This window comes from Pavona decussata, unplaced genomic scaffold, assembly GCF_977016875.1.
Source record: "Pavona decussata unplaced genomic scaffold, jaPavDecu1.1 SCAFFOLD_245, whole genome shotgun sequence".
NCBI lineage: Eukaryota > Metazoa > Cnidaria > Anthozoa > Scleractinia > Agariciidae > Pavona > Pavona decussata.
In genome coordinates this window covers 959,005-982,236 of record NW_028145650.1, presented here as the reverse complement: position 1 = coordinate 982,236, position 23,232 = coordinate 959,005, and the positions used below count along the sequence as shown (strand labels likewise).

General features: G+C 37.0%; 1 protein-coding gene across 1 annotated transcript in view; it reads right to left on the bottom strand.

The window, feature by feature from the left end:
• LOC146457210 (AP-5 complex subunit beta-1-like) overlaps nucleotides 1-23,232 on the bottom strand; it is a 26,004-nt gene extending 2,772 nt beyond the window's left edge. The window contains exons 1-34 of the mRNA XM_085092190.1: nucleotides 23,005-23,232; nucleotides 21,903-21,968; nucleotides 21,399-21,427; nucleotides 20,022-20,100; nucleotides 18,707-18,741; nucleotides 18,178-18,256; nucleotides 18,041-18,085; nucleotides 17,173-17,232; nucleotides 16,600-16,674; nucleotides 15,819-15,896; nucleotides 15,045-15,106; nucleotides 14,294-14,348; nucleotides 14,038-14,091; nucleotides 13,733-13,867; nucleotides 13,393-13,431; nucleotides 13,180-13,254; nucleotides 13,009-13,064; nucleotides 11,943-12,030; nucleotides 11,277-11,364; nucleotides 10,462-10,527; nucleotides 9,455-9,608; nucleotides 9,113-9,202; nucleotides 6,880-7,015; nucleotides 6,018-6,153; nucleotides 5,473-5,520; nucleotides 4,383-4,441; nucleotides 3,551-3,608; nucleotides 3,366-3,441; nucleotides 2,691-2,776; nucleotides 2,522-2,598; nucleotides 1,982-2,069; nucleotides 1,821-1,871; nucleotides 1,333-1,396; nucleotides 615-723 (exon numbers count right to left, since the gene is read on the bottom strand). Of these exons, the coding sequence (XP_084948316.1) occupies nucleotides 615-723; nucleotides 1,333-1,396; nucleotides 1,821-1,871; nucleotides 1,982-2,069; nucleotides 2,522-2,598; nucleotides 2,691-2,776; nucleotides 3,366-3,441; nucleotides 3,551-3,608; nucleotides 4,383-4,441; nucleotides 5,473-5,520; nucleotides 6,018-6,153; nucleotides 6,880-7,015; nucleotides 9,113-9,202; nucleotides 9,455-9,608; nucleotides 10,462-10,527; nucleotides 11,277-11,364; nucleotides 11,943-12,030; nucleotides 13,009-13,064; nucleotides 13,180-13,254; nucleotides 13,393-13,431; nucleotides 13,733-13,867; nucleotides 14,038-14,091; nucleotides 14,294-14,348; nucleotides 15,045-15,106; nucleotides 15,819-15,896; nucleotides 16,600-16,674; nucleotides 17,173-17,232; nucleotides 18,041-18,085; nucleotides 18,178-18,256; nucleotides 18,707-18,741; nucleotides 20,022-20,100; nucleotides 21,399-21,427; nucleotides 21,903-21,968; nucleotides 23,005-23,121 (2,613 nt within the window). The 5' untranslated portion in view covers nucleotides 23,122-23,232. The remainder of the gene's footprint in view (nucleotides 1-614; nucleotides 724-1,332; nucleotides 1,397-1,820; nucleotides 1,872-1,981; nucleotides 2,070-2,521; nucleotides 2,599-2,690; nucleotides 2,777-3,365; nucleotides 3,442-3,550; nucleotides 3,609-4,382; nucleotides 4,442-5,472; nucleotides 5,521-6,017; nucleotides 6,154-6,879; nucleotides 7,016-9,112; nucleotides 9,203-9,454; nucleotides 9,609-10,461; nucleotides 10,528-11,276; nucleotides 11,365-11,942; nucleotides 12,031-13,008; nucleotides 13,065-13,179; nucleotides 13,255-13,392; nucleotides 13,432-13,732; nucleotides 13,868-14,037; nucleotides 14,092-14,293; nucleotides 14,349-15,044; nucleotides 15,107-15,818; nucleotides 15,897-16,599; nucleotides 16,675-17,172; nucleotides 17,233-18,040; nucleotides 18,086-18,177; nucleotides 18,257-18,706; nucleotides 18,742-20,021; nucleotides 20,101-21,398; nucleotides 21,428-21,902; nucleotides 21,969-23,004) is intronic.

Below are 23,232 nucleotides of genomic sequence, written 5' to 3'. Positions count from 1 at the left end.
CGGAGCTCCCGTCTCACAAAATGGGTAACTATCCAGCGGGTCACAGTGTCCCCTGCCACAACCCCCCATCCCCACTCCCTTCCCCGCTCCGCACGTACGTAGCCATGGACAAGTCAGCAATGTGACTTAAGAACGTTTTTAAGGATCTTGGCTGTGTGGCGCAATGACAAGCCACTATAGTTCCAAAATGAGTGACTATCTACGCAATTCGCTTTGAATTATTACAACTTTATCCGTTATTTCCACTGAAGTATATGTAGGGGGGCTCCGTCGTTAGGCAGAGACAATGTAGACCAAAGTATCTTCTTTAACCCTTTAAGCCCTAACAGTGATAAGTATCAAATTTCTCCTGTAATATCAATGCTTATTCAACCCCTGAGGTCATGAGAATTGAGGATATGATCACCCACGGTAATTGCCTTGATATTTCAATAACTTCTTTCGTTTATAAGAGAGGTATAGGGACAAGAAAGGAGAATTTGTTCTTCGATATTAGGGGTTAAAGGGCTTTAAGGTAGAGACATCCATCGATGTCATCATATTTCCTAATAACACACCAATGTTTTCTCAGTTTGTATTTTGTAAGAAGATAGAAAAAAAAAAAAGATGTCTACCTCAAACTGAGCAGGAACCCGAAGAGGAATAAACAAGTCCGAAAAATGAACCGGTAAATCATCCAGCTTCACTGCGCACGTAAGGCCATTCTCGTCACTGAACACCGCCCTGAAAACAAAGAAACCTTGCATAAGGCATGTCTTAAAGGGGCAGTGTCACCTATTTGCGATGTTACTTTGAATGGTCAAAAAACATATTTGAATCGACGGAATTGTTAAAGTAATGGTTCAGTTTTGTTAACAATAACCCTACTACCACACAGAAACTAGTGCTAGTTATCTTTGGCCTCGGATAGCCAAAATTGAAATGGATTGCAATTTTGGAAAATCGCCAAAAAACTGATCATAGTTTGTTAATATGTTCTTCTCGGTGCTCAAAGAGCAATTTAATGTTGGTAAAAAGTACCTTGTCAAATATTTGAGCAGTTTCCACCCAAACACAGAGGAATCTCCGTGACAGATAAAACATGAATAAAACATGAATGGCGATTTTCAAACGTTATTTCACAAAACAGTGCTTTAAATCGCTGAAATAAAACACTACACTGGAGTACAGTTAGATTTTCTCTGTTCAGACAACTACATAGGTATACATTGCCCGCATATAGCGAATGAAATACACACTTTGCTCTTTTACAGGTGTCATATGAGTAACGAAGCTTGATATCCTAAGCTTGCAAATTACAAAGTGTCTCTCTCTCTCTTTTTTTAATCTTACCTAACTTGAAAACTCGCGGGTACTGGATCAAGAGGACAGAAATTGACTGTAATCTGACAACAACCTTTTAAGTAATAGAGAATAACAAATTTAACATTTTCCTCTTTCTCTCCGGGTAATGACCGTACAGTCCAGCCCTGGATACTTGCGCCTACAACAAGACCGCTTTATTGACCGTACAGTCCAGCATTCATATGTGGAAAGATATGAAAAAAAAAGACAGTTTAGTTCTGACCCCAATGCTTCTCATTTATCGTCTAAAATTTCAATCACAATAAACGACTGTTACCACTGTCTGCCTGTCTGCCTGTCTGTCTGTCTGTCTGTCTGTCTGTCTGTCTGTCTGTCTGTTGGTTGGTTGGTTGGTAGATCAGTCTGTGCGTTTGATTTTGTCTAATGATCTGCCTGATCGTCTGCCTGTCTGTATTTCGGTGTGTCTTCATGTCATTCTAAAGAAAATATATCGTAAATACAAAAAGGATTCTCACCTTGAGATGGAGTTGTAGACTTAGCGGCAGATAGGTAAGAAATGTGGATATCTAGCGAAGAGATAAAAAAAGACACTTCATAAAAACTACACAATTTCCGTTAGAGTAATGGCTTCAAAAGTAAAAAACAAACAAAGGACAAAAGCGAATACGACACAAACCGTCAAGTTTCTTGTATCTTCTTTCAGAATGAAACTTGAGGACCAGAGCATAGATTATTCTTGGTGTCGACAAAGATGGAGAGTCAGTCTGTTGAGAAAAATAAATGAATCAATCTGTCCAACACTCTACTTATCTATGTTATCTATTTGTCAGTCAGCTAGTTCGTCTGTACATCAGTCACTCAGACAGTCTGTCAGTCTTTCCATTTGTCCACCAGTCCTTGATCAGACCTCAGTCGGACGGCCCATCAGTAACACCCAACCAATCTGTCTGTCAGTTAGTCCATCAGATAGTTGCAGTCAGTCAGCCAGTCGGTCAGTTGGACAAAAAACAAAACAAAACAGTTGAACGGCCAGGCAGCAGTCAGTCAATCTATCAGTTGGTCAGTTGAGCGATTAGCCATTTGGCTAAATGTTACTAAGACGTAACCGAAGGCCTCTTTTATTCTTATAGCTAACTGAATTTTTTGAACCGAAACCTCCCTTTAAAAATATTCAACAGAAAACGACACACTACGAAAACATACTTTTTGTACTTACAAAGTGAACGTAATAAGTAATCGGTATTTCTCGGCTGTACGTCGTTTCAAGAATTTTAAGGTATTGATCCAGAAGACCTGCAATTAAGAGGTAAGCGATTAGTTATAACTTGACAATAAAAAAATACAGTGTATTGAATTAGAAGGTCAATAACTAACTCAGTAAACACCTTTGGTATTGGAAACTTCCTCCATCTCGCCAAGTGCTGCGGACTTCATATCAGCCAGTGAACCTTCATACGCAGGCTGAGCAACCCTGTTAAACAAACAAGACACACACTGATCCAGATACAACAGTTCTATGGCACATGAAATATAAGGCTATAAAGACTATAAAAGGTAGCAGGATATTTGCTTGTGAAGCTAATTTCAGTCACAAGAAGAAGGAAAACCAGTTAGCAATAAATGTTTTTGACAACGTAACATGTTCTTTACTTACTCTAAGTACAGTTAGGGACAACACACTCCTGTGTTTAAATATAATACCGAATAATATAACTTAACCAGGCAACACTTATTTCTAATGTCACTTTTAATAGCTAAAAAAAATTGTAAGTCACATATGGCGTAAACTCCGAGAATCGAACCCGGGCCACATTGGAGGGGGGCGGAGCTCGGAACACGGACTTCGAATGGTGTTTCAAAAAGTACATGCCTTGCAAAATTTTAGCCAAATTTCGAGTGTCTCGCATTCTCGTTTCTTTCGCCAACTTGGAGCTTCGATTTCGTCTGCAAAACTAAGAAAGTTTCAGACTCACAGAAAAACTACTTGTCTCGCCATCTGTCCGAAATTCTCAAATTTACCACTCGCCATCCCTGCTGTAGCACAAAATACTCATAAATACCTTGTCAGTTTGAGAAAAGGTGTCCCGATGTGCTTGACAGGAGGGGGGACTGGAAACGTGCTGGTTGTGATGTCATCTATTGAGGGAAAAGGATTACGATTTGCAAATCAAGTCTCATGAGTAGAGCAAGACAATAGCCCGTCGTAAATTCAATCCCGCAAGACTCTACTCCGTATTATCTGTACCTGCAATAGCTTGAGGATGTCCCTGTTTAGTTGTTTCGGCGGCGAGTATCTTCGAACACTGCCCAGAAAAGAGAAAACGAAGATCAAAAACAACTTCCAAATTTGGCCTTTCAGTTATTGAGCGCTTTCCTTTTGAATGGAAAAACAGGTCGTTATGGTGGGACAAAAAAAAGCAACAGGCCTTCCCACTGTACATTTTTCGGAAAAAAGGAATATTTTCAGACGTATTCCTCTTTTCTTGTTTTTACCGAAATGACCGGAATATTACTGAACAATTTGCCTCATCACACTTACGTACCATGCTCCTTGGTAAGATATCCGTTCCATTTGATTCCCCAACGGAACAACTGTTTTTTCCATACAAATGGAAAGCGCTCGAGAGTTGTACTGTTCCATTTGGCGGGAAATTCTCACCGGTTTTTCCATACAAATGGGAAGCGCTTATTGTCTCTTGATCTCGCTTTTTTTTTCGCGCTTGCAACTGGTTGCACGTTCTCTCGCGCTTACCACCGGCTACATATTTTCCCGCGCTTGGCACCTGTTCCTTATTTTCCCGCACTAGGCTACATATTTTCCCGCGCTTGGCGCCAGCTACATATTTTCCCGCGCTTGGCGCCGTCTGGATATTTTCCCGCGCTTGGTACTGGTTGCATGTGTTTGCTACAAGTTCCAATTGGTTTATGGCTGCTTTTGGAGCGATTGGTCAGAGGTGATTTGGGTTTTGAATGTGCGCCTTCTTTTCTTCCGCATGAAGAGAAGCATTTTGTAACTGTAAAACCCTTTTTGGTGAAATTCGAATTGCATGTTTGGGTCTTTCCACAGGTTTACTCACCTTGTTATTAGACACATTGGTCAACAAACAGTAATAAAACCTTGCACGGTCCCTAATGTCTTAAAACAATATTGAGGACAACAACGAAAACCACATGATTAAAGATTACGTCAACTTACAAATTCATCGAGATAGCAAGGATTCTAGATAATGGGAGTATACTATATAGCAGAGGCACTGAACGAGAACATTTATTAAAACAAAAAGCTTTAAAATGTTACCACTTGTCTTCCCAGATAGTTTTGTGTCCATTTAAAGGGAGATAAGTCCGGTTTAAAGGTATCTTTGTGTAATTTAATACAGTTCGATCTGTTTGAATGCTTTAGCTGAAATTTAAAGGGCTTGTGTCACCTATTTTTAGTGTCACTGTGAATGGCCAAAAAACGTATTTGTTTCAATGGAATCGTTAAAATAATGGTTCAGTTTTGTAAACAATAACCCTACTGATGCACAGAAAGTACTATTTATTACGTTTGACTGCGGATGGCTAAGATGGAAGTGGATTGCAACTTGGAAAAATTGGCCAGTTTTTTCAAGTTCTTCCTGTGTATTTTAGAGAAGTCGCTAAAAATTGATTATGGTTTGTTCTTCCTCAGGAGAAAACCTTGATAATTTCTTCCCTATGTTGTAAGAGCAATTCCATGTTACAAAACAGGTTTGTCAAATATTTAAAGAGTTTTGATCAAAATACAGCAAAATCGCTGTGATAGTGCCCCTTTAAGTTGTAGAAAGTGTTAGGGAACGGAATTTTATTCCACGAATTTACTAGCCGCCGTTGGTTTTATGAAAATGCTTGCTGATATATATATTTTTCGCATGTTTCAAGACATATTTTCCCCTTTAAAAACAAAAGGAAAAGTTTTCCAGTGTTAAGAAATTTGGAGTTCAGTGACATTTTGCCGAAGAAAACTTTAGATTTTCTTAACAATTAAATCCGAATTTCTGCGGCGACTGGGCCGCCTTCCGAACAGATATCCACCGAAGTAAACCGTTGGGCCGGATGCTTCTGATATAGGCAAACCTTTATTTAAAAAAAATCGAATTCTACAGCCACAATATTAACGTATTTTTCAACATACGAAAAGGATACCAATATCCCGATAACTTGCGCAGATATAAAGCAACAAATTGCCAAGTTCTAGAAATACAAGAACAGACATATATATAGTAATCAATGGTTAGAAAAGGAGCATTCTATTGATTCCTGAGCGGTCCAAATTTTGCTATAGGACCACTAAAGTCAAATGACTTCACTGGTTTAAATTTTTCGAAAAGATAGTGTTCATAGACCTCTTTCATAAATGGCGGCCGATAAATTATTCTTTTTTTTTTTCATGAAAATTAGCCTTACTAGCTTCCTTAGCATGTGCAAAATTCAATAGAATTTTTACTCTAAAATAAGGGAAGTAGGGCTTATTAACATATATTAACAAGAATAGAAAATCGGCCGCCATTTATGAAAAAGATCTATGTGGGAACCTTATTTTAAGTGACGGGCCAAACATTTGGAATAGTTTCTTTACCGATATAGATTTACCTACCTTGAAAAATTGAACTAGCCTGCTACGTCCTTTGATTTAATTTCCAAGTTACGAAAACTCAAAATGCACCAATACGTCTTAGATATACACGCACCTGTCACCGTAGCACTTGTATGATGATGCAGTAGAATGCTGTAACACACAGCTAGGACACAGTTTCCCACACTCCAGTTACCATTCCTAGCAATCTCCGACTTCTCAAGAATTTGTACCAAGAAACGAATCGTTGGCTGAAAATAAAAACAAGGAAAAAAAAGACAAGTTTCATGAACATCCTGCGTTTTCTCTCTCAGGTTCCTATTGAAACATGCGAAGAATTTAGTTTAGAAATTGGCCCATAGAGAGCCTAAAGGGGTTCCTTTAAAAAATTAAGAGGACATGTGCTCAAGAAAAAGGACCCACGGAATTTGAACTTATCATACACAACTTTACTGAACTGATTCATATTCACAGTAAGATTAGTACAAAACTACTGAATTTTTTTTTGATTCATTCGAGTCTACACTGAATACAAATTCCAACGAACACTTTATGAGTACAATGCAGTGTTGTCGGCAATTGAGCCCTTTCTGGTTCGCGCTGTTTTGGCTCGAACAATTATTAAGCACGAAAAAGGCAGTAAGAAGGTAAACTTAAATGGTTCTCCTAATTTCAAGGGCTGAGACGCACCCTGTGGCTAACTTGATTTCGAGGTGGTACGGCTACTGATGAGTCTCTTTCACCTCGAATTATCAAAATGCACCCCCCACCCCCTCCTCCTCCAAGTCCCAGCAAAGAGATTTTAACATTAGCCCAAGGGGCTCGGGCTAATTCGGCTGAAACAGATCTTCTGAATTGGCAGTTTAAAACAAGGTGGTAAGTAAGTATATGATCTTCTCCATCATCATGCTCTCCGTAATTACCTTAGATTTACCGCCATAACTAACATTATAAAATAATGACATAGAAACACTTACAGTAGGTGGTATATCAGTAGCTCTCATGGCAAGAGACAATAGTTTGAGGTGATGCGTCAGGTTTGGCAGAATAGACTCTATTGACTGCGAAACAACGTGTTCACTAAGCGATCGAAGTATATCGGTTGGAAATGAACTGCAACAAGGAAGTAATGTACGTTTGTATTAAAACCTTGAATTATAATAATGTGTAAAACTGGGTAAAATCCATAAATTTTTTCTTTCTTTTTCTTTTTTTCGTAATGTTTAAAAAACGAGCAGGAGTGTTTTTATCGGGTTTAAAACCAGGAGGCGCAGCCGAGTGGTTTCAAGGCCCTTTTACACAGGCGATTTTTGCGGTGATTTAAGCGGCTATTTTTGCGGCGATTTTAGTGGCGATTCCAAATCGCCCGTGTAAACTAGCGTCGATTTCATGGTGATTTCGTCCGCGCGATTTGTCGCCACAAAATCGCCGCGATTTCGAACATGCTCGAATTTTGAGGCGATTTTACTGGCGATTTTTTCAGTTTGAGAGTAACAAAAACCTACTTTGGTGTACCCCCGAGGGTAGTTTGTCACAAACATGGCGGACGCTGTTTGTAACACGACCTCAAAAAAGTCGCCAAAAAAGGAGAAAGCTCCAAAGGAAGCAAGAAAACTTGGTCGCCTCCAGAAGAAGAATATTTAATAAGCCGTTGGGCACAGGCAGACTGCCTCTTAAATACATTTTAATTTGCAACAATGTTGCACAATTGGAGACATGGTGCTGTCGTGCTTAGTGTTAACATCGCACGCGCTCCGTCCTAGCCGCAGAAAAAAGGTCGTAGACTCGCCACAAAATCGCCATGAAATCGCCGCTAGCTACACGGGCAATTTGGAATCGCCACAAAAATCGCCTAAAGGCTGGTTTCCATATGATCGCAGATCGCAATAAGGTCTGCGATCGTCTGCGATCCTGCGATCGTGATCGCAGAAGATAGAACCATGTTCTATCTAAAGGCTGGTTTCCATATGATCGCGGATCGCAGATCGCAGATCGCAGATCGCAATAAGGTCTGCGATCGTCTGCAATCATATGGAAACTACTTCTGCGATCGTCTGCGATCCTGCGATCGTGATCGCAGACGATCGCAGAAGATAGAACCATGTTCTATCTCCTGCGATCGTCTGCGATCAATTGCGATTGTTTGCGATCTGCGATCCGCGATCATATGGAAACCAGCCTTTAGATAGAACATGGTTCTATCTTCTGCGATCGTCTGCGATCACGATCGCAGGATCGCAGACCTTATTGCGATCTGCGATCATATGGAAACCAGCCTTAAGTAAGCGGGCCTTTTGACCTGATAAAACACGTGCTGCGAGTTCGTTGAACGGCTTCAAAAACATTCCTGGAAAAGCGTGTGTCAATAGAGTTCATAACAATTATGCTTTTGTGAACGTTGGAAATTAGCATACGAGAAAAACACCGCATACTAATGCACTAAATAAGGAGGAGGTTTATCGATATAAAGTCACTGCACGTGATGTATTATCGACCATTTGATAGGTCAATGGGCTTATGAATAATCAATGAGTTTTTTCTTCATTTTAATATGTAATATGTAACAGGAGCTCTAAAGCACACGTGTACACGATAGTCATGCCGAGCCCTGACTGACCTCTTCAATGTGCCCAGATAAATTTAGAGCCTCCCACATTTAAATGGTATTTCAAAGAAAAACAGAACTAAGGAAAGCATTAAAATTGGAGGTTAGCTGATACCGGTCAAAACTGACGTGTACTGTCAAGAATCTTGTTTTGCCAATCAGCGTACAAAAACACTGTATTGGCTACGTGCTTACGGATTCCTCCAAAAAGATTTTAGGTGAACTTGGAATTACTAGAGTAAGTCATTGTCTGCAGCTTGGGTTCGCATTGTTAACAAAATTACTACGTCACCCCAGGCGCATGCGTGCGTTGATGAGAAGCACTTAAATATCAATCGGTGTTCCGAACTTTTTCAAATACCGTCGGAGAGTTCAGGAAGCTATTTGCATCTACTTGAATCCCGTTCTTCTTCGAAAAGTTAGCTGAATGTTTTGTTTAGTAATTACGGAAGCTGTTTGTTGCGATATTTTTGAAAGCAGGCAAAACTCCCGCGACAAGTCGTATGCAAATTAGTCTCAACCCGACTCTACTGCGCATCTTCCCCAGCTGACATAGTCCCTTTAACAACAGTGCATTGTACGAAAACCCTGCTCCAGTGACTTACCTGTCTGGGGTTATGGTAGAGACGGCATTCAGTAAGTCAACTGTGTGCGGTATAAACTGAGGGTGATTGGTTACAATTGACAATACGAGTCTGAAATAGAATAAAAAAAATCTCTGTAAATATCCCAGTTGAGGAGTACTCCCTGGTGGTGCTGTTTATTAAAACAAACAAAAAGAAAAACTAAATAACCACGTCTTTTACGATAAGCCAAACATTTTTCAAATCAAGTAGCAAATGAACAATTTTTGGAGACTCATAAGAATAAATAAATAAATAAATAAATGGGAATTTTCAGCGGCACATCCACAGAGTTACATTTCAGAGTACAGAGCCATTACTAACTTATAAATTTCTTGTTCTAGCTCCGAGTCCCAATGATGTTTGTAGTACCAAAAGACACTTCTGAACAGTGCCACTGCAGTCCTGCCTCCGATGCCATGCTGAACTCTACTGAGGAGGGGAGCTAGGCACTGCATCAGTGGAACACCCATGGAAGCTACAGTATAGAGACAAGCACAGCAGTTCAGTGTCTAACTACAAAGTAGGGACCTTTAGGTTTGACTACGAGTACCGAGATAACCGCTTGTCACACCGATCTTGTTTCTAGGGTCTCCTTAACATCCGATAAACAACCGGAAGAAGCGAGAGTTCTGAGGACGTGAATAATTTGAAAAATTGAAAGTCGTATTCGTACTCAATCTCGTGCTCGCACTCTCATCTAAGGTCCCCAATATCCTTAACTGTTCCGCTGCCATTTAATTAGACCTTGATTGCATACGGTAACGCGATTACCACGTTATACAGAACCGTAACTAACGATGCTAGGGTGTTTTGATTCGTGCACTGCTGTACTAAAAAAAACTTTCTGTGAATAATTAGAGTCCAACATTTTTTTAACACGCTCAGCTCAGCTATTAGTCTTTAAGCATCTGTGTTACACTGTAAACAAGAATATGCACAAGACGACAATTCCCTACCAGGTTTTGAAACTGCCAACTGTACGCGACACACATGGCTCGTATCCTGAGCTTTGCCATCACGCAATCTTTCCTCCCCTTTCCTCTCGTTGTGGAGAAAAGATTGCGTGACGAGCCAAAAGAGCGTCTGCGAGGAAGGCTAATACACGAGCGCATAAGAGAGTGATTTGTCCTCCTCCAATACTCTTTCATTCGATTCAAGAGTAAAAACTGCTTCTAATTGCATTAAGTTCCTTCCCTGTTTATTTATTGCTATGCTAACTCTTTTTACACCACTCCCATGGTGACTAGTTACAAGGAGTCGAAAATCCCATAAGCTGTCCGGGTATTATTTCTATTTGACCTTCCTGGCTAGTTGTTATTTAACCGTACCTGGCAAGTTTAAAGTTTCATGATCCAAGCACAGACAAAGAACTTTCAGTTTGTCCACGGTGATGTCTAAAAATTTAGATATTAATGTTATGATACCACACAGACTTGGAAATAACGTTCCGGGACAAAAACAGAGAGACATGCAGGCATGATTGCAGGGGTTGCAAGGCACAGAAAGTACCTTAAAGTGTTACAAGCTTTCGATTCCTTTGGGGAACCTTTTTCAAGTAAGGTTGTGTGAGTCACTTGACAAACTGACAATTAGGGGGAGTGGAGATGCCTGAGTGGTGAGAGCACATGTGACCCGAACTTGACACCAAATAACGACTGAGGTTATCACTGGTTCCAGTTCTAGTTTGATCCGAAAGTTTTCTCCAGGTTCTATTTCGTCTCTCCTCAAAAAACGGCATTTGTAAAATTTCATTATGAAGGGGATGAGAGGGTATGAGTTACTGTTGTCTGAAAGGTGTCTCCATTGATGAACCAAGTTGCTCATATTACACCAAACTGAAGTTGATCGGTAATGCAGAATCTGAGAATAAAAATTAAAAGACAACAACCATGGAAGGCTTTTCTTAGCTTTTGCACTGATCCTTAGAATTTACCAAAGTCAAGTTTTGGCTTAATCCAGCAATTCAGTCGCTCCGCGTATCTTCCATGTTCATGTCATCCATGACTTAGCCCCTTATAATACAAAATGGTATCCATGAATTACGAGAAGCATAGGTCCAAACTGGTATTTTTTGTATGCAAGCGTTAGAAAAGGGACTATGGCACTTGGAACAAGACCTCACAAAACACCATCCTGCACTTACCCAAGGAATCAAACACAGAGGGATAAAAGAAGTTGAACTGTGAGTAATCCAGGCAGTGGGGAACACTGGGTTGTAACTTCAGTGTATCCTGTAAGTAAGGACAGAAAATATTAAAAAAACTATCCAGATGTTTGGAAGTTCCTTAAGGTGCTGGGATGGTGCAGTGGTGAGAGCACTCGGCTCCCATCTATGTGGCCCTGGTTCGATTCCTGGACTTGACGTCATATGTGGGTTGAGTTTGTTGTTTGTTCTTATCCTTGCCCCAAGAGGTTTTTCGCTGCCAGTGGGTACTCCGGTTTTCCCCTCTCCTCAAAAACCTACATTTCCAAATTCCAAATTTGGTCTGGAATCTGAGGGCCACAGGTTTGTCAGTCAAAACAGACTGTTAAGTGTCACCCTTGTTAAACAAAGTTGATTGATTGATATATTGCTTGATTGATATATTGATTGATTGATATATTGCTTGATTGATATATTGATTGATTGATTGATATATTGATTGATTGATATATTGCTTGATTGATATATTGATTGATTGATATATTGCTTGATTGATATATTGATTGATTGATATATTGATTGATTGATTTAAACTATTGTAAGCAAAAGTAACTTTAAGGCACAAGAATCTGGAAATACGATTAAAGATTAGCTCTGACTTCTAACCTCATCAGATGGAAAGTACATTAGCCATTCAAAGCACAACAGACGCTGTCCTTGAGGAAGGGTGGGCTGTCTGGAGACTAACAACATCCTGTAAGACATATAATTCACTGCATTTCCTTCAAACTCCACAACTAAATCAATTTTTACATGTATTAAGTTGCTGTTATCTCAGAAAAAAGTAATGCTGTAGAACCAATGAATTTGGTGAACAAGGAGTGAAGTCACTTTGGTTGTAGATCATGGCGTTTCGGCTGCTAATTCCACCAATAATAATAATAATAATAATAATAATAATAATAATAATAATAATAATAATAATAAATACAATTTATATAGCGCCAAAATCCAAATGTTCTAAGGCGCTTTACAAACCTTAAGTAAGGTAACAATTAAATTAACAAATTAACAAATTATTACAATTATTAAAAGTGTATATTCAAATCTAAGATGCATCATAAGTCGAACGCCATTACTTGAATAAAAACGTCTTCAAGCTAATGGGAGGTCATTCCATAGCTTTGGTGCACAAACAGAAAAAGCTCTATCACCATATGATTTCATCTTGGAAAAAAATACCGCTAAAAAGTTCTGAGAAGATGACCTGAGGTTACTTTCAGGGGCATAAAACTTAACCAAGTCACTCAAGTAAGAAGGAGCTAAACCGTTAAGAGCTTTGTAGGTAATAAGTCTTTGTACAATGCAGTTAACAGGTTATGTATAGTCAAATGTGACCACGTACAATGGTTGGCTCCTTTCAGTGGACTTCAGTAATGTTCACCACAACAATCACCTTTCTATGACATCAGCCTCATACTAAAATATGCAACCTACAATGGCTTAGTAATACAACTATTTACATGTATATCTGAATTTAAATAACCTTGTAACTATTATTCAAATTGAGTAAAATACGAAAGACTAAACGAATTTAGCTGTGTGCATGCTTTTATGCTCTTACGCATGTGTTTTTCAAGCTGTTGAATGGTCTGCTGTGTGGTAAGCCTCCCATTAAAATTCATTTTATGTGTATGGACAGTGAGACCTTACAGAAACAATTGGCATTTACCTTTGAAGAAGAAGCATTTCATCGCCTTCCAGAAACAAATCATCTAAAAATTTCATCTAGAGAAAACGTTAAAATTACAATATTACCATATAGATGTAAGTACCGTAGACAAAAAATGAAGAGAAAACTACTAAAATTAATACTTGCCGGTGTAGGAGTAGAGTCACCTACCTTTAAAAGTAACAACATGTGGAAAACAGAGAGATCCGTTGTAGAAACCCAAGTGATAAACTGAGATTTGAAGGTCTAAGGATGACATAAAATGAATCTGTCTGTTTATATGTGAATTAAACATAAAAACATGTAATGCAATTCTCCAAACTTTGGAATTCAAAAGTGCAGCAGATACCAAAATAATAAATGAAAAAATCATGTTCAACTTACATTTGGGGAAAGTTCCGCAAGTTTAACACATTGCATGAGCTGGAAAAAATAAGTAGTTTTTTAATATAATTAATTTTAAAGGACATACATGTCTTTCCCTTGACAATCCTTGATTGGAGTAATCTCCCAGAATAATTACACCATAATGGTAAAAACAAAAAGCCCTATAAGCTTCAAAAAGCATTTATTTAGTCCTTTACCAATTTAGCTTCATATATTTCTTTAAATGCTTTGGCGTTTTGGACCTCCACCCCCACCCCCTGGAATTTCTAATCCCTTCTCTATGGGGTGGGGGTGGTGGCCTGGGGCAGATATTTTCAGGAACTGCACAGTTACATACCTGGTACATGACATGGAAAACACTAGTAGTGTTGACAAAGCCAATGTTGTCCATCAGAAAAGAAATCGCCCTCTTTATTTCCCTGGTATCCACATTCCCTGGTAAACTCAATGATTTTGAGCTTAAAGCTTTGGCCTGTACAAAGAAAAGAAAAACATAGATTATTACCCAAGTTTCAATTTTATAGTAGAAGTAGGGGATATAAAGACTAAAACAGTTGCAAAGAAAATTGTTTTTATTATTTTATATTAAGTGCAAGAATGAGATAATAATAATAATATGATCGTATTCCAGTAACATCTCACCTGAATGGTGACTGGTAGAAATTGCTTTGTGGCCTCTTTCGGTAGGTACAATGGCTAACAAAAAAATAAAAACAACAAAATTTGTAGTCTTATCATAAGATTATGATACCATGATTATGATAATCATTGCTGACTAGCTCTATTTGAACTCACTAAAAATAAATCAACAAGACTCTCCCAAAACAAGAAACATAGAGTACATGAAAGATTAAATTTTAATGCCATACAATCTCCCCATGCAAGAGATCTTTTCTACCTTCAAGGGCTCTGTGCGACTTGTGAGTAAGTTATTCACACAGTTGTCATCCAACCTGAGAGACAGTTGAAAATTGAAAAAATAAAATGATTGGAAAAAAAAAAAAGAATGAAATTGGGTATTCATGCACAAAACCAAGAACACACAATTAAAATAAATGTCATAATATTGACAAAAACTTAAAATAGATAAACAAATACATGTGCATTATAAATAAAAAAGTGGACCGCTGCCTGCAAAACTGACCTCAGGTACAGTGTGTAATTACAATCTGTGGATGAATTAATGGCTGAATGAGTACAGACTGTGTAAGTACATGTACAGCTGTAAGCAAGTGAGCAAATGAGTGAGTGAGTGAATGAATAAATGATCAAATGAATCAGAGATTTTGAAAAGCAGTGAATTATTTGTTACAAAGAAGGAAAATAAATTAAAGATAGACACTCAGAAACAACAACAAATAAGTTCAGACATGGGTTATGAAGAGACCCACAGACAAAGGTAATGGGTCAACTGAAGGATGCCCTCCAAGGACAATAAAAGTTAATTAAAATAATTATTAACTAAAGCAAGCTTAAATTGTTGTCTCTTTTCTTAATTTTTAATTAGAATCTGAGTTTCCAAAAACCAATTAGCAAAACTGGTTTTGAAAAGAAACAAACCAACTGAAAAGAAAAATTAAACCATAATGTAAAAAAAAAATGTATGCAACCATACACATTTTATCTTAATATTAATATATATTTCTCACTTATCAGCAGACTCCTGTAACAAGCATTCCATGGCATGACGCAGGACTGTCACAAACAAAACCTAAAGCAACAATTTTATTTGAAATCATTAAATCAGTGCCATTTTAGGTTCAGGATAATAAGCGCCTCACACATGTATTCTATCACAAGGTCACCCGAAGCATTTTTCTAGGCCAGTTTTTAGAACTAACAGTTTGCTGGTACTCATGGTGGTTATTGGTTCAGTGAACTACAACCAAATCATGCCCACCAAACTTAGGAAAGAAGTAAGCCGTGCAAATTACTTTGCAATTGGTCACACCATGTACACTGTACATACACACTGTACCTGTATGTGCATAAACATAGTACCTACTCATCTGCTTTGAATCATGGTGAGGCCAATCAACAGTTTTGCATCCAAATTAAATTTAGTGTGTTGTTGCACAATGGATAAAGGCACATGCAATGCCATCATATTTTAACACCTATGTTGCAAGTGGAGGTTGAATGCCCAATAGCCTAGGAGCTGAAACCACAAACCCAACCCCAAGGTGGTAGAACACCCCCCAATAACCTGCTCTACCCGCACCCCAGCCACGAGCCCTGCCATGGTTTGGCCATGGTCAAGTTAGAGTTTGTGGGGTTGGCCACTGATTGATTCATAGAGCCATCTCATGGAGCCCTCATTCAGCCCTCAGCTGCCTATTTTCAAGTTTGGTGTGAGAGCTTCATTAACCCCCACAACCCAAACTATTAGCTTCAGAAATTCTTTTCAGCTGCAACGTCCTTACCATGTAGCTCTGAAAGATGGGGCTATTCTCAGCAGCACATTTAGCATAGAGGTGATCCAGCTTAGCATGGAGAAGGCCCTTAATTATTTAAAAGAAAGACATTTCAATTATTGGCTTTTAATGACATTTACAATGAATGAGAAAAATGAACCCTATACAAAACTGTTAAACCAACATCAATTACAAATTTTATTTTGGGGATCTTTGAAAAAAAAAATTGTAAACAACAATAACTGATAAAAAAAACTATTATAATTAATTCCCAGATAGCCTCCATAATTATATGCTAAAGGCTAACATATGGATCTCACTGATTCAGCTAACTAATTTGTGCACATGACAAAAAGTTATTAGTTATTATTAATATAAAAAAAAATCAATGGCAGTTTTCTATGGTCTATACTCTGACTTATAGACAATAAAATGATGCCATAAAATGTTCAAAACTTGGCAGTGAAACCCCAGCTACAGCTCATGGTTCCACTTGATTATATTGAACATTTTATGACATCATTTTATGATCTATAAGAGTATAGACCATAGCGGAAAAACTTAAATGTCAATTTGTTACTTATACATGTATATGAATTGATGCAACTTTCACTGGCAATAAAAATAACAGTTACATTGTTTTCACAGTTAAGAATTCAAAAAAATAATGAAAAACTCAAAAACTGGGTACACAATGATACTTAAAAGCAATAATATTTTCCCAAGAGTACAATAATCTATTAGCCTCGAGCAGCAATAAGCAGACATGGTTGTGTGACCCCTGCCTTACCGGATATGACATCTCTAATTCCCAAAGGCATTCACATGCAGTCTTTCTCACCAGCAAGTTGCAGGGATTATTTACCTGCACACAGAAAGAGCCTTGATTAGTTTTGTAGTTACTAGTGGAGAGCAAGTATTTTAATTTGTATTCAAAACAGACACTTGTTAATTAATGGATAAAAAACTAGTAATTAGTCAACAGAGTAGTTTTCCTCTCTCGATCTAGGAATTAGTTCAGTCACCAGTTTTTCCTCTACCTTTTCCAGGAAAACTGTTTAAATTATAGCTTCAAATCTACTGGTTACAATGTACATGCAGCTCATTTTTTTTCCTTTTCCAACTGTGTCAACAGCTCATTAACTAAAATTTCAATAGCTTGACAGTCATAATTCAAGGATAAAGTGCCTATATGGCAAACGTTCTTGGTGTTGTGGAAACCATAATAATAAATATTATTGCAAATTGTCAAACAGATGAACCCAAAGGAATGTGCATCAAAGCGCATCAAGGTTGCAAACAAACATGTGTTCAGCAACACTGGAAAAAATCCAAAATGTGTAATTAGCAGTACTTAACTCACCATTTCTATAACATCTGTAAGAACTCCAACAAAATCCACAAAAACTTCTTGATTTGCTATCTGTAAAACAAAATTGAATAGTAACAAAAACAGTGCAATGACAATTGAGAAGAGCAGGGCAGAAAAGAACAGAAGCCACCATCAAAATAAGAGTGAAATTGAAAATGATCAGCAGAAAAACCCTAAGCAAACCCAACACCAACATTACAAATGAAGCCATTCATGAGTGATCTGCAAAAAATAGGGTTTGAGTTTTCAAGCAGACTAGTTTCCAGCAAAAATCAGCATTTTACAACATGCAGTGCTTTTAATTTCCACCTCTTCTTCTGCCTTTAAATCCCTTAAAACAGTTAACCCAAGAAATACAGTACTTAAGCTTTTATTAAATAATATTATAATAAGTTTTTTTTTCCTTTTTTTTTTTTAAATTGCAACACGAAGAACACTACTTTACAAAACAAGACGAACACTACTTACAATACCACCTACAAGACATTACTTAATACTACCAACTATATAATACTTCCTTAGACTGCAACTCTTACACTACTTTTTACAGGTTTTTTTCGCTTACACACCTATGTACCTATTAAATTATATTTCAAAATGGGTTTCCATTTAGCCTCTAGCATCTTCCTATTATTAAACTTCGCCACAATGTGACATTCAGTTTCATATTTTCTTTTAACTAGTTCCTTATACGAAGGGAAAAAAGGAAGACTATTATTCCTACGGCAATTCCATAAATGTAGCTTACCTAAAACGATTAAGTAATTAAACAGAGAACAATTAGTATCTGTGACACCAATTTAAATAGTCTTTAACTCAAGTTTCCTTTGTTCTACAATAAGTTTGTAGCTTGACATACCACTGTTTCTGAAGAAATTAGGATGACAGTTCCTGTTACCAAAATCTATGGAAAAAATCAAATTAATTTTACATTTTCTGAGGAAAATAATATCACTATAACAGAAACAGTTTAAGATTGGTTGTACATGTAGGTACCTGACTGAGGAAAATTTGTGAGGACGGTCCAGACAAATTGGCCAAAACATCCTTCCTAGCGCTGACAGTTTGTTCCACTCTGAAATTAAGACACAACATGTGTAGTTATAGACAAAGGGAATAAAGAAACTGTGGTTGAGTTACAGTGGGAAAGTGAAACACAAAATTTGGGTGAAAGGGGGAGCAGGGATTTACAGGACCAGTTCTGTACATTTTGAACAATTTATTAATGTGTATAGTTAGGTTTTATTCATTGTTGTGAAATTCTTAATATCTATTTTATCTTATATCGTATCTGATTTCATTTGATAATTAGCAGGTCCACATCAGCTTTGATTAGTTGCCTTATTATAACCTGCTATATCAAATAAATTATGTACGTATGTATTAGTTTAGTTTAGTTTAACGCATTTGCCACAACAATTACAATGATGGGATGGGACAGTGGTGAGAGCACTCGCCTCCCACCAACTGGCTCTGAGGTTTCGGACTCCCAGGTGAAATTGTATCTTAATGATGTCTAATTTACCTTGGAATATTTTTCTGAACAAAGACATTGGATGCCTACAAAGGGAAATAAAATCAAATTATTTTCATAATAATTATTTATTACTTACTGTTTAAATATGTCATTTTACTGCACATATTGTAATAATTACTAACAACTGTACAGCTAACTGTATTTAATATTCATAAATCGTTGATAGTATTGGTTGATAACTTATACTAAATTATTACAAAATACAGTAAATGTTTGTACTTTGCATTAAAAATTAAAATATTTATTAAAAAACCACTGTACTACTGCACTATAATCACAAAAGTAAATTATACTAAAATACATGAACTCATGGTACTATACACAGTTCTTAAGTTTCATGGAATTAAGTTCTGCAACCATACCTACTTAATCCTCAAGCAAACTGTCTCAAAACCATTGAATAAAATTAATATAAATTACAATACAATTTAATTACAATTAATGTCGCAGTTCCTATTACCATAAAGTTAAGTAGAGATCTCAACAGACAAACACTAAAGGTAGACCTTACAGTAGGTAATACAGCAAGTGAGTGATACTCGGACTTTTACTAGACCATTTATAGTTAGACATATGTCTTGGACTAAGCCAATGGCAAGTAAAGTACTATCGAATACAAGAGATTCACATAGCGCTGAATGAGACATGAATAGAAGTATTTATACCTTTTAGCCATACAAAACGAAGGATATACAGCTATTTCAATTAACGTTGTCGAATTAAAATCAAGCTAAAAGACAAGACCGCAATGTTTTGTGGAATTATTTTTTATGAATAATTTCACCAAAATTATCCCTGCACGTGCAGGTCATTGTACTGCTAATTACAACCTATTGTTTTCTCCAGGCATAACTGATTTTGATGAATTTAATTTTATTCATAAAAATCCCACGTAAACTTTCGGTCTTGTCTTTTAGCTTCATGCTTTGAACCGACAACGTTAGTTGAAATTACTGTAAATGTAACAGACGGTATTGCAACATGCTACAAAAGTAGAAGAATAGGTATTGTACAAGAAGAGTAAAATTACATCCATGACCAATTTGCATCACGTAATGCTAACTGTTGACACAGTAACAACTGAGCTCAAGAGTGTCACGCTCCATTAACTGCGTTTTACAATTATGTTGTAAGACTTTTTTTATAAATACAATGCAACCCCACTAATAATAAAATCATTAGAAAAATCAATCAACGGTAATTATTTTTGCAGCTTATACTGATCGTCAGTCAATATTAAGATTTAACATTATTGGGATGAGGTATAATTTTGGGTTGGATTTATAATAAAACTGCCACCTACCTGGCCTTGATAAACTTCACGCATGTTTTTTAAAGGATGAGTAAACATTTCCTTCAGTGAGCCAACTGCACATTCTACACTGTAATTTTAGAGAAAATAAATAAGATAACTTTTAAACCAAAAACAAATCTAAACCACAAGATATACCAGTGCAAAAAATTAGGTAAAGAATATTGAAAAAAACGGTGTGTAATTTGCATAAAACGCTGCCGCCAGGTTACTGACCAATACACCGCGTTATTCGCACATTACACCTGTGATGATTAATCTCCAGTGGTTGCCAGTTAAATTTAGAATTATTTTTAAGGTAAATTTGATGACTTTTAAAGCTCTCCATGGCCTAGCGCCAGCATATCTTAGTAATAATATATCATTCAAAGGTAATTCTAATTTAAGATCAAAATATTTTAGTAATTTATTAGCTCGCCCGGCAATTAGATCTGCCAAGACCACTGGGGACAGAGCTTCTTCGGTAGCTGCCCCATTCTTATGGAACTCTCTTCCGGAAAGCCTTTAAGGGCTGTAAGTAGACAAGTGTAAATATTTTTAAGAAACAACTGAAAAAGTATATTTTTAAACAAGCATACTATTAATTGCGTACGAAGACTTTTTAGACTATGTACCATATGTATAGATTTTTTATTGCTTTTTAATTTATTGTTAAATATAATTTTGTTCCATTTTGTAGTTTTAACTATCATATTCCCTGCAGTTTCTTTTGGATATTTGTTAACTTATTGTAAAGCGCATTAGATCATATACATATAATGAATTTTGCACTTTATTAAGTATTAAATTTTAATTATTTATTTATTTAAAACCTGGTTTTCAATAAATTATGCTAAGAAAATCCAAGATGATCTACAAAGAGTCTTCTTTTGTGTGGACTCTTAATAAAAATAGTGTGCATAGTTGTAGATGTCATACATCAAACACAAGAAAGAGTGTTTCACTCATTTTCCAAACACTGAGAAGTGGGTTGAAAAACGACGGACACCTAAGTGTTTTTGTTAACCAACTCTGAGATGTTTGAAAAATGGATGAAACATGCTTTCGAGCATTTGATATGACTTCTCAAACCATTAATAATTCTTGGATAAATTCAAAGCAAAAGTGGACTAAATTTTATGACACCAGTAATTAAGATTGTATTTCCAAAGCTCCTTCATTTTATGAATTTCCCTTGTTGTCTTTTCATGAATTTTAATGAGTTTGAGAACCACAGGCAAAGCTTGGTGGTGCATTTTTTTGGCATAAAGATCAGTGGAAAGACCTCCATCTTAGGGGTACATGCCTTTTGGTGGAAGAAGAAAAGCATGCATGAAAATACTAGGTAAAAAATTATACATGTATGGCTGTATGGTAAATTATCAGTACCTTGTTGATTCAAGAAAAAGACTTGAAGTCTGCAAACAGATACCAAGCAAAGTTTAATACAATTATTTAAAACACACGCTCTTGAAAGACATCCATTATTCAAGAATACCAGTGAAAACTGCCTTGGCTATTGCTCTCCCTGGATAAAAGACCTTTATTTGCTTTGTTGTTTTGTCGCCCCATTTACAGATCATGTGACAGGTCTCTAGGGAGTAGTCTCTTTCAGAATTGGTCACATTCATGCTAGCATGTATTCTTTATTTCCAGAAAGACAAAGGATCGATTCTCCTGAGAACATCACGTGGTTTGTAATGGGCAATTAGCATATTGTGAGTAAGGTCTATTATTATCAAAGGCATCGTCATCTTCGTCATCACCATTATCATGACCATCATCAACATTATCATTAACTATTAAAAGACAAATAATAATTTACATAAAAATGAAACTGAGCCAGTGAGTACATGTATTCCCATGCAGTCATAATTATTTTGCAGTTCATACCTTTTCTTGAAGCAGAAAGAACAACTGAAGCTTCAAATTCTCAGGGAGATTTTCATGACAAAAAACCTGACAAAGATAATTAGATATAGATTGCATTTAACAATGCACGAAGCATTGTATATGTACATTTTTCGTTTATGAAATTTAATTGCTAACTTTTGGCTCTTGTTACTGGTGAGGGAAACTTATCCTAGGGGATAAATGTTTTGGCCGGCACCAGGAACATGCAATGCCACAAATTCAATAGACTGGAATCAAACTTTGTCCATCTACAGATCACAGGGGTCAACATGCAGGGAGTGAGAAGGATGTAAAGTAGACCCCCCTCCCCAATCCCCTTCCTATCTTGAACAAATTGTTGGGGAAAAATTGTTCCAGGAGATGGGAATTTGAGATAGCCAGATAATATGGGTCCAAGAATTGAATTTGGCAAGTGTTCCATGTACATTTATCTTTGTGCATCTGTTGGCATTTTCTAACTCAAACTCTTTTTCTGATCACTGTTTGTTTATGAGGATAGTATGAGAGAAATGCGTGCACTATTGACTTAAAAGGCGGAGGGGTATTTTGCAGAATGCCGAACATCTCATTTTACGCCACCTATAACTGTTTAGGGTTAAGCAACAAATTATATTATTTAGGTCTAAGAGCACTTCCATACTGTTTAGGGTATATACTGATGGTTAACTTTTAGTTGTTGTCATGGCAGACATATGACATAGGACTTCTACAGGACTTCTATGCATTGGGTGTTCTGCAAAATACCCCTGCTGCTTATAAGGTTGTGGGGAGATATTTCCCGATTTTATCTCAGTTAAGGATGGTGTCTACTTTTGTTACTGTGCATATGTTCTGCGCATCTTGAGATACTCGGGTTTCTTATCAGTGGTGCCTACTAATACAGAGATACTTTTGCGCGGTTAAAAATTATGTGGAGAAAGCAGAACTTAGCAAGAGCTTTCGGAATCCAAAAAGAAAATTGGGGGTAACCATGCAATTTTCTTTTTGGATTCCAATAGCCCTTGCTAAGATCTTCTTTTCCCACATAGTCATAAAACACGCAAAAATACTTCGGTATTAGTAGGCACCGTCCTTAGTTTACCTCAAGAATGTCTAAAACAAAACTGTGCGCGGTGATGTTTCTTGCAGCAAGGAAGGACTCCGGAGAACGACGGAATTCTTCCACGTTCTTGGTCCAATTGCTCACCACTGAAGTCATCTTTATCTATGTTTTTCCTTCTATTAAACTGATAAAATTAGACATATTTGTGCTGCAGGCGATTCAAAATCTTTGAATGCTTCGGAATCTCGTGACGGCCGCCATATTGAT